We start from the raw sequence: 10863 nt of genomic DNA on the forward strand, positions 1-10863 counted from the left end.
CCTCATGAGTGATCTAGGTTTTCCGACTTGTACTAAAGTTATGCCTTCTTTAACTAATTCAAAGCTGCAGTAGTTGTTTCTGTTGATGGAGCCCTCTGAGTTAGTTGCTGACTGTTTATCTGATCCCTTCAGTCTCCTGTGCTAAAGACCCAGACAATCACCATCTCAGACATCACCAACTCCCTGAGAGGAAGTGTGGCCTACAAGGACATCCCCTTAGTTCACACTGAGACCAAGACCATCACATACGAGTCAGCACAGGTGAGGGGAATTCTGGGAATTGTTCACAAAAAATAACATTTCACAAAGTATCTACAGGTCTTGATTAAATGCAATTAAAAGTCTAAACTGTCTTATCTTGTGTGCAATGCAGTTATTTTTAAAGATGTGCTTGTACACGTGTTCACCCTGTAGAGGACTGCCCCAGCCTGAATGTTGGCCCTCCTCTGACATCTGCCAATATGTTGAAATCAGGCTAAGCTCAGGACATTTACTGGGCTAGGACATTACACTTTTTTCCATCCATGGCTCCTTTAAATGAATAGAAATGGTCTCATATTATGTTCAAAGATTAACCAACAGAGGCATTCGCTGCCACACATTGGGCGGCTGTGGCTCAGGAGGTGGAGCAGGTCGTCCACTAATCTCAGGATTTGGTGGTTCGATCCCCAGCTTCTACTGTCCAAATGTCAACGTGCTCTCGTGCAAGGCACTGAACCCTTGCACGGTATCTTGCTGCCATAGGTGTGTAAGTGTGAATGGGTGATTGAGAGACAAATTGTAAAGCACTTATGATAAAAGTGCTTTACAAATACAGTCATGTTCCATTTCTATTGAACCTTCTATTGCCTTTGGGTCCTATGTTTCCTCTTTTTCTATTTGGTCATACTGATACTATACCCGAGTTTCAGATCTAATACCCCAAAAGTATGTTTTGGTACCTTAATAAATGTAAACGTGTTTTTCTACAAAAAAACGTCACAGTTCTCATATATTTAAGTACTTTAAACAAAAGCTGTCGTAGATAACATATTCTGAATAAAACAGCCTATAGTTAGAAACGTTGGATTTAAATTAAGTAATTACATTCAAATTAATTATTGGTAAATAAGAAAACCAATTTATTGCCAGCTTAATTTCGATTGGTAAAAAAGGTTCTAAAGTTCAATCCACAGATTAACACACGATTACAACTTCTTCAAAAGTCTAACAATAACACAAATTACAAATCACACATACAAATAACAGTTAAGAGATAATATTGTATGTTTAAAATGATTAATTTGAGATTTTTTTGTAACACTTAAAAGGTGTCTCTCCCACAGCCAGTGGACAGCCTGGCAGAGAGGGACTCAGGAGTGCTGCTGAGTGCCCAGACCATCACCTCAGAGACTGTCAGCACCACCACCACCACCCAGATCACCAAGGTCTGCTCCCTTCACTAACAGCCCCACAGTCGATCAATACAGTCATTTACCACCCTGCTGTGATGCATCCCTACTTATCCCTACTCAATCACTTGTGCCAGTGGTATTGACCCTTCACAACACACTATTTAAGAAACTGCTGGAGAGTGACTGAGGCTGTAAATGGCCGGCAATTTCTTCTCATCCACGTCACAAACATGAACGTGAATAGAAAGCCAAAGTTGCCCTAGTTACCTGGTTAGCCTCTGTTCAACTCGCTCCAATGTGTTTTTCCTGTGGATTTCTTTCATTGGTGTGGAAATTCTATTTCAATAAAAGCTAGCTGTAATTACACGTACAAAAAAGAAACTCATGGCAACCAAGTCTAATCTTTTATTACACACACTTGAGATGTTTCTGTTTTGTCTGATGTTTAGTTGTTGTTTTTTACCAGGGTCCTGAGAGAAACCACATTTCATTGCAGCTGTATTTATTTAAGTTGGAAAGGCAATACATTTAAACGACATGTACAACTGCCATGAGGTTTAGACAACCATAATGTTACTGTAAAACATGATGCATTGAGTAGTTGTTGGGTACCAACAGAACTAGTATTGTTACAGTATGTCTTTGATAAACCTGCATGATGCAGAGGTACACATTTGGTTTTAATTATGGTCAGAAAAACAGTCTCAGCTTTTCAGAAACATCAATGAAAGACATTCTATACAAAACCACATAGTGCAACATGAGGAGAGGTTGCAACATTCAAATGAACAATAAGTCATGTGATCCAGTTTCTAGAGTAGAGGGCAATATCTAGCATGTGCAGTGTAAATGTTATCCAGTGTTATTTATATTGGTACGGCACAGATAGTACTGGTAAGAGGAGTTGTTTTTGGATCCAGGGCAAAGGTTATCAAACGTGTGGGAGAGTTGAAGGAGGGGGAAAGATGTGAGGCTAAGATATCGCGTGAGGTGAAAGGAAAAGGTGCATTCTGCTGTTCTAAAAACAACCAGAAGTTAGATATTGTATTAGCTGATCTGGCTCGTTGGAGGCAATTCAGGAACATTAAAACCCGAAGCATCAAGTCATAACTTACTCAAATATGAATGACATGATACCTTACATTACATTACAGTTCATTTACATTACATTCATTACATTTAGCTGACGCTTTTGTCCAAAGCGACGTACAAAAACTGCAAACAATCATGGAGATACAACTCTGAACATACATATCTTTTTTACATTCAATGTGACTTCAATCTAATATCTCTCAAGAAGAAACATACGTGAATTCTCTTTGAAATCAAAGTGAAAAAAAACTTCTGAATTGTTTTTGGTTTTATTCAGTATCAAAGTAATCCAGTAATACATTGCAAAGAGGAACTGCTTATTCAGCATACTTTTAATGGTGCCAAAATATAAACAAATGTAGACTCGATGTGGGGCTCAAATTGTAGCCCACAGCGTAATTCACTTAATCCATGGCAGCATTATACGTCCTGTTTACAGCCTCCAAATCATTATTAGAACTGTATGACTTGGAAGCTTAGTGCTTCAAATGTACAGCATCATTATCCGTGTCAGGTGTGGTGACCACCAGAGGCCACAATATACACCGAATGCCTTACCTCAACCCTGGACTGCTCTGGTCCTCTGAACAACCGTGCACAGAGCTTGGCGTTATTTTCACTTTATTTAGACAGAAGCTAAAGCAGAATACTTCAGGGATGAGAGTTGTCATTCATTGTCCATCTTAACACAAATGTTCCTCTCCTTCAGCAGCATGCCACTCTCCTCTTCTTCCACAACTCTCTCTTTCGCTGTGGCATCTGCCCTGTGACTGGCCCATACTACATAAACATAGAAATGTGCATCTATAATCCAGATACATATTATAGTCCTTCAGTGTTTTGGATATACTGTATGCACATGTTTCACCTTGCAGTTGGCATTCAGCAGCTGTGATACTACAATAAATATCTCAAAATATACCAACATTGGGGGATGTTTCCCCCTCTAGTGTTTCTAAGTAGTATTATTGTTGATGCCGCTCTTGACAACCTGATTGCTTTCCGACTGCTAATAGCGAAAAATTTAGCGACTTATCCAGACCCTTAAGGAAAAAGCAAGAATCATATTCAAATATATGATATTGCAATTCATTCTTAATGTTGCTCAGAGTAATCTTAATCTTAATCTCCTCTCTCTCTCTCTCTCTCTCTCTCTCTCTCTCTCTCTCTCTCTCTCTCTCTCTCTCTCTCTCTCTCTCTCTCTGCAAACAACACAACCACTAAGATTTATGTTTGATGTCACCAATATGCAAAATAGTTTATGACATCATCTGGCAACTTTTAGCAACTTTTGGAGCTAGTGCTCGCTCCTTTCATTAGAAAAGAGTGCTAACAAAAGCTATCTTCTTTTTGGTTGCGCATTGTTTGACGCACTTCCTTTGTGCCGTAAATGGAGCCTTCATTTTCGAGGTAGCATTGTGAACGTGAGGCTTATAGGAACTAATTGTCTCATTATTCTACAGCCATTACATTGCACAATCAACATTTACATCATAATGATGCATGTACACTCTGAAATTCGTAAAGACATTGCTTTACCAATGGAAGTTATGTGTGTCTTGCATTCATCCGTGTTCCTTTGCATCATCCACCAAAACTGTGTCTGGATCCACCTTATTTCTAACTCTATCAGGGAGGGGCACCTCACTTGTCTTACAGGGTGATAATGCATGTCTGACTTTCTTGCCAATGTAGAATCTGTTGTCATCCAAATTGTGGAGGGATAATAATAGATTTTGGTTTTGCATGTTTTTCCTCACTTATATTTTAGCTTGTGTCATTGTAGACGGTGAAAGGAGGGATCTCTGAGACTCGCATTGAGAAGAGAATTGTCATCACTGGAGACACTGAAATTGATCATGACAAGGTGAGGAATGTAAATGATAAGTATTGTTTCATGCTTCCCTGTTCACACTTAAGGGTTTTGTAATAATGTTGTTTTCCTCAAAGCTGTGCAGAAGCAGGTAGTTTAATTGAGTTGGTTGAAATATATTGCCACATATTTCTGCTTGCAATGCACCTGATATGAGAAGCTGGAATTATTTGTAGGCTTAATTTGCCTCATAGAGCAACAATGTTTATATATCAATTAAATCTGTTCTGCAAAATTAAACTCATTAATCATGTTCTACTTCGTGTTCCTCAGGCTTTGGCTCAGGCCATTAAAGAGGCAAAAGAGCAGCACCCGGACATGTCTGTTACCAAAGTGGTTGTTCACCAGGAGACAGAGATCAGCCCAGAGTAAGACACACTCACCCTTTGGAAGGTAAGTGTTAATGCAGATAATGTGAAGATCATATTTCCTTGCCATAAAAACCTCATGTGACAAGGTCAAAATTCCAGAATGGGTAGAAAAGAGTCCGTCTGAATCATACTTGAAAACTGCAGTGCACATTTTAAGTACAAGATGAAACAATGTGCCTTAGCTGCATGACATATGTTAAGTAATGCTGCCCATGTTGCTTTAATAAGACCTTGTTTATGTGGTTTTAAAAGGGTCCAGTCTGGGAATCTGGTGCCATTTAGCCGGTTGACAGGCTGGTATGTAAACACAGCGGCCCCACCTTCCAGTGGAGGGCGGTTGAATCCCTCAGTACTGTCTCACAGACCAGAAAGGCATGGTGATGATCAAATCTGCCAAAGTAAAAGTAGGAAATCTGCCGTGCACACAGTAAAAACAACAACACGGTGTGTCAGGCAGTCGGTGTTAAGAAAGCTCAATTATTTGCCTGAATGTATGATCTCTGTCATCATCGTGATTGGTCACACATATGTACACTTCAACACAACGTTGCGTCAGAGCCAAGAGAGAAAAAGGTTGAGCTGAGAGGGAGCGCAGTAAAAGAAGACAAAACACCTACTGCCAACTTCTCTTCTTTATTCTTCTGAGAGGAGCTTTGTAAAGAGCAGCAGGACTCCAGTCTATTTATACTGTGAGACATAACTGAGGGCTGAAACACTCATTCTACCCGCTCTATTTTACTGGCATATTCAATCAACATCAATGTGTTTACATTAGAGTGGAGTCTGAGAACCTCATCCGCCAACGCTAACCACTACAATTGTTTATCTGAGTTAAAGTCCTCTATATTTCACATGTTCATTACACTGTTCTACATGCAGAAATATTTCCCCAAACATGTAACTTCAGGCTTGGACTTAAATGTAAATCCCCTGGATACTCATTAAAATGTCTTGATGCTTCAGCAGAAGCTGTGACATTAAACATTCGGTTGCTTTTACTCCTGGTTTTCATAAATGGGAGCAGACTCCTGCAGCTTAGTGGGCAGGCTTTTGATGTTGATATCGTGTTGCTTTTGATGTATTTTACTTTCAACCTAATGTCTTTGCTCTGTATTAGAACATACTCTGTTATTAAAATAAAAGACATTCATTCATTCTGCTAGGAACTCACAACATCAACAACGTCCTCCTCCACAGCTCTAGTTCTATCAGTACAGCAACATATCATACTCACCACTCAGCTGAACACTCTCTTCTCTGGAGCGATGTTTCCAATCACTCATTGCTTCGAGGATCTTTCACTGTTTTTAATGGCTGGTAGTCGAAGAGCAACAATGCGGATTCCGTCCTGGTCGTGGAACAACAGACCTAACTCTTTACTCTTGCAAGGATCCTGGAGGGGGCCTGGGAGTACGCCCATCCGGTCTACATGTGTTTTGTGGATCTGGAGAAGGCGTATGACCGGGAGTATGGGGTGAGGGGGTCACTTCTGAGGGCCATCCAATCCCTGTACGCGAGTTGTGTCCGGATACTCAGCAGTAAGTCGGACTCGTTTCCAGTGAATGTTGGTCTCCACCAGAGCTGCGCTTTATCACCAATCCTGTTCGTGATTTTCATGGATAGGATATCGAGGCGTAGTCGTGGAGGAGAGGGGTTGCAGTTCGGTGACCTGAGGATCTCATCGCTGCTCTTTGCAGATGATGTGGTCCTTATGGCATCATCGGTCTGTGACCTTCAACAGTCACTGGATCGGTTCGCAGCCGAGTGTGAAGCGGTTGGGATGAGGATCAGCAACTCAAAATCTGAGGCCATGGCTCTCAGCAGGAAACCGGTGGATTGCCTACTCCGGGTAGGGAATGAGCCCTTACCCCAAGTGAAGGAGTTCAAGTACCTCGGGGTCTTGTTCGCGAGTGAGGGGACGATGGAGCTGAGAGATTGGCCGGAGAATCGGAGCAGCGGGGGCGGTATTACAGTCACTTTACCGCACCGTTGTGACGAAAAGAGAGCTGAGCCAGAAGGCAAAGCTCTCAATATACCGGTCGATCTTCGTTCCTACCCTCACCTATGGTCATGAAGGCTGGGTCATGACCGAAAGAACAAGATCACGGGTACGAAATGGGTTTTCTCAGACGGGTGGCTGGCGTCTCCCTTAGAGATAGGAAGCTCAGCCATCCAGTGAGAGACTCGGAGTAGAGCCGCTGCTCCTTTACGTTGAAAGGAGCCAGTTGAGGTGGTTCGGGCATCTGGTAAGGATGCCACCTGGGCACCTGTTCCAGGCACGTCCAGCTGGGAGGAGACCCCGGGGAAGACCCAGGACTCGGTGGAGAGATTATATCTCCTCACTGGCCTTGGAACGCCTCAGGGATCCCTCAGTCGGAGCTGGAGGATGTGGCCCGGAGAACGGGAAGATTGGGGTTCCTTACTGGAGCTGCTGCCCCCGCGACCCGATCCCAGATAAGCGGTAGACGATGGATGGATTGACAGTTTCAGCATTTTAATATCAAATGATCTTGCTCAATTTTGTCTTGATATGTAACATTTATTCATGTCTAGGGTAAAAACTATTTTTATTTTATATTTTCTCTTATTTTATTCTCACATATGTGATTTTGTGTTTTCATGTGATGAGATCTGCGGGACAGTTAAAATCCACTAATAATATCTTTCTCTTCTTTCCTTTCTCTGGCCATCTTTCCATCCCTCTTTCTCTCCATCTACCAATCTTTCAACCCCACCTTAGTCCTCTCAGCTGCCCCTACTCTCCCCCCTGACTTGTGTCTCCATCACACCATTTTAGCACTGCACCCCCAGCCAACACACCCAACTGCACTGCCTTCAACATGAACCACAAGACCACATCAGAGGGAACAAGCTTCCATTTTGAACTTTGAACTTTAACCTCCATGAGTGTGGAGTTTGGCCTGAAGGAGATGGAGTCGCCAGAATATTCCTAAGAACCCTCCCAGTATTCCCCACAATCCCCTCTTGTTCCACTAAAGTTCAACCGCTGGACTGATGAAAAATCTATTCTATCTAATCTAATTTATTCCTCTCCAATTTGTCTGGAGAGTTTAAGAAAATTTTCAAGGGCATTTGGTCTTTTAATCTTGAGATTACTGGTACTTTATTTTTCTACAGCTTTTCTTACCATCAGAATTGGTTATCAATAACTTGGAGGTCAAGTGTTTTTTAACAATGTGTTCCAAACAGCATCGACAAAGGGATTGTGGGTGATTTTTCTTGGAATTGTAATTCATCGGGCCTCAAGGGTCCCTCTCAAATGTTAGTGTAAGTTTGGTGTTATTTCTTGTACAGTAAATATTTTTATTTTCCCTTCAATGTGAAAAAATATTTTTTCAATTTCTGTATAAAAAAAATATTAATTTTATCAAACCACAGGGGAAATTACTCCTTTCACCTTATTTAAAGTTCTGACTTGATCATTTGTTGGGTGATCTTCACATCTTTTGATTGTTTTAGTTGTTCTTAAGGTTGTAGTGCTTGTGTCACTCCAACAGGCTTTATCAGGACCCCGGAGACAGCAGAGTACTGAAAAGACCTTTACTTTATGTATTACCACCCCTCTTCTCTTTTTGTGTGTTTATGTTTTAGATCTACGCAACACAGTTGTATGTAACTTCACGATTTTGTATTGATAGCATTTCAGTCCAGAGTTTTTGTCATTTCTACTGAGCATGACATCAGCATCTACAGTATTTCTGCACATGTTTCACATTTCTACTTTTCTACCGAATGGGCAGTGTGTAGTTATCCAGAGAGGGAATTCAAATGAAAGTGAACTCAAACATGACAGATGTTAACTAGAGTTCAAGATTACGACTGCTTGATTGGTGTAGAAGCATTGAAAAGTGAAGAGACGACGACACAGGATGACAGTTCCCTCATTAAACTGCAAAAGCTTTGATTTGCATCATTTTGCTCTTTCCAAGCCTTTTATTCACGCTTGTCATTTAATTATAACCTGATTAAGGCAATACTCCAATTATTGCAACAGTCACATCAACTCATTATCAAGGGTGTCTGGTTAATGTAGTTAATTACACTCATTAATTACACCAGTTCTTAACTTACAGCCAGTGAGAGAATTTGAGCACAAAGCTTAAAGGACAATTCTAGTTTAAATTGGGTCTTATTTTCATAGTTTTGATAATCAGTTATTATGACAGTATACACACCAATTCACTGATGAGGTCATGGAAGTGATTTAGTAAATCACTTGAAAATATCTAGTAGTTATAAACAAACATTTAGACATGGATTTATGAATAGTTTGTGCAACCCGCTCCTGGTGAATGTTAAGGAATATATGACCCACGTTGTAACACATTTGAATTATTCTTCAACAGCCACGATATACTTCACCCGTTAGAGAAGGCTTTTTTGTTGCATATTTGGCTCTGAAGATTTAGAAATTTAGGTCATTCAGGATCTAAACTCGAGAATTAGCTCAGAACTAAAAGTTTTCACTCAGACACGTCGTCAGTGTGGATGTCATTAGTAGAAACTGCTGGCTGTTTATGTGTTCACTCACTTACAGTGCTGTATGATAGCAAAGTAAATATAACTCAGGCACCACGAAGGTCAAACAGCCATCACAATGTCTGCACTAACAGCGGCTTGTGATGATAGGGAAACATGGATTGGAGGAAAAGAGAAATATTTTCAAGGTTAGAACAAAGATGAAATATAATTGTCAATACAAAAACAGACGCACCCTCCATTTTTGCTTTTCTTATTTTGTGGTGCGAGTAAGAGTTTTCCTTCAATCCGACATTTACATTAGTTATTAGCCCCATTATATATTGGTGGGTTTAGTTTGCTAGTATTTAAAGAGATAGACATATTAAATAAATAAAATGTTTTTCCAACAGACACCTCAATACAAGAACAACTGTATACAATGGAAACAATTCAAACATACAACATGCATATTTTTGTCTTTTGAGATTTTAATTCAAAACCAGCATGTGACATATACAATGTATCATCTGCATAAAACATTTCATTACAATGTGGAGTGGCATAGATGATATTATTTTTATAAATAGTGAATAGAAGAATACCCAGAATAGACACCTGTGGTACACCTATAGTGGTACTCATTCCAAACAGCTGTTTGAGTTCGACCAGAGAGGTTGTTAACAATCTTGCTAAGGACAGTCAGCAGTGTCAAATGTTCTCAATATAAAAGTGCAGCTCAATGTTGATGAGTGTCCAGGACATTGATAGTATGTTTATTACATTGTAGCTGGTATACTATGATAATCTTCAAACTATTCCCTTAACCTGGTCAGTCTGAATCTTGTCATATTGACTTCATGGAAGCACACTGTAACAAAACTTTCAATAAATAAAGTTAACCTCCTCCTTACTACACACTGCCTATTCAATTAGGACACACATTTAGTATGGCATATGTAGTTTATATTTTGTCACAAATATGATGCTCTTTTAGAACAAAATATTGTGTACAGCCCAACATGTTGTAGTTCTTTCACTGTGTTGTCCTCTTAATCATGGCACTCCCTTTTCTATTTGAAAAACATTTACAACATTTAAGTTAAGTTCTTTCTCAATTGTGAACCCTCACTTTACCTTCACAGGAAGATGTAATAAAAGAGCACCATGTACAGTAAATAAAAACACATGTAGACATTGAATTGAAAGTTCTGTGTTAAGATAGTGTTCTCACTCCTGATGATTTCACTGTTTACATTTGTCGAATGGAGGAAAACATTGTTGAATATGTTGATAGTTTTCTCAATAAACAAAAAGAAAAGATGATAATTTGGAAAAGTGGAAGTACCTTTTACACTGAAATTGCAGAATATCTAAAAATCACAAATCTGGGGTCCAAATTAGAGGAAGACAAGAGAGGAAGACCTTTTCATTACATTTGAAAATCTAAATCTCGGCCCTCATTATTTTTTATTTTCTACATCTACGTATATGAAATATTAAAGCCAGGTGGCACACAATATATAGGCTGCATATTCACTGCACCCCAGAATATGAACGCATTGGGTGGAATAAACATACAGATGGTTTTGCTATTTTTAAAGTTATCAGCACCGAGACTAAACGGGTTAAGTTTGACCTCATCATTTCACTA

General features: G+C 39.9%; 1 protein-coding gene across 7 annotated transcripts in view; it reads left to right on the forward strand.

Moving 5' to 3' along the window:
• Positions 1-10619, forward strand: part of epb41a (erythrocyte membrane protein band 4.1a) — a 67079-nt gene extending 56460 nt beyond the window's left edge. For 3 of the 7 annotated variants that reach the window (XM_029443201.1, XM_029443200.1, XM_029443203.1), the window contains 5 exons: positions 133-261; positions 1311-1427; positions 4273-4353; positions 4633-4752; positions 7471-10618. In XM_029443201.1, coding sequence (XP_029299061.1) covers positions 133-261; positions 1311-1427; positions 4273-4353; positions 4633-4731 — 426 coding nt within the window. In that variant the 3' untranslated portion in view covers positions 4732-4752; positions 7471-10618. Of the gene's footprint in view, positions 1-132; positions 262-1310; positions 1428-4272; positions 4354-4632; positions 4753-7470 lie in introns of all 7 variants that reach the window. The other 4 variants (XM_029443198.1, XM_029443199.1, XM_029443204.1 and 1 more) reach the window with 4 other exon arrangements.
• The last annotated feature ends 244 nt before the right edge of the window (positions 10620-10863 follow it).

The sequence above is a fragment of the Cottoperca gobio genome, chromosome 11 (assembly GCF_900634415.1).
Source record: "Cottoperca gobio chromosome 11, fCotGob3.1, whole genome shotgun sequence".
In the NCBI taxonomy this organism is placed as follows: domain Eukaryota; kingdom Metazoa; phylum Chordata; class Actinopteri; order Perciformes; family Bovichtidae; genus Cottoperca; species Cottoperca gobio.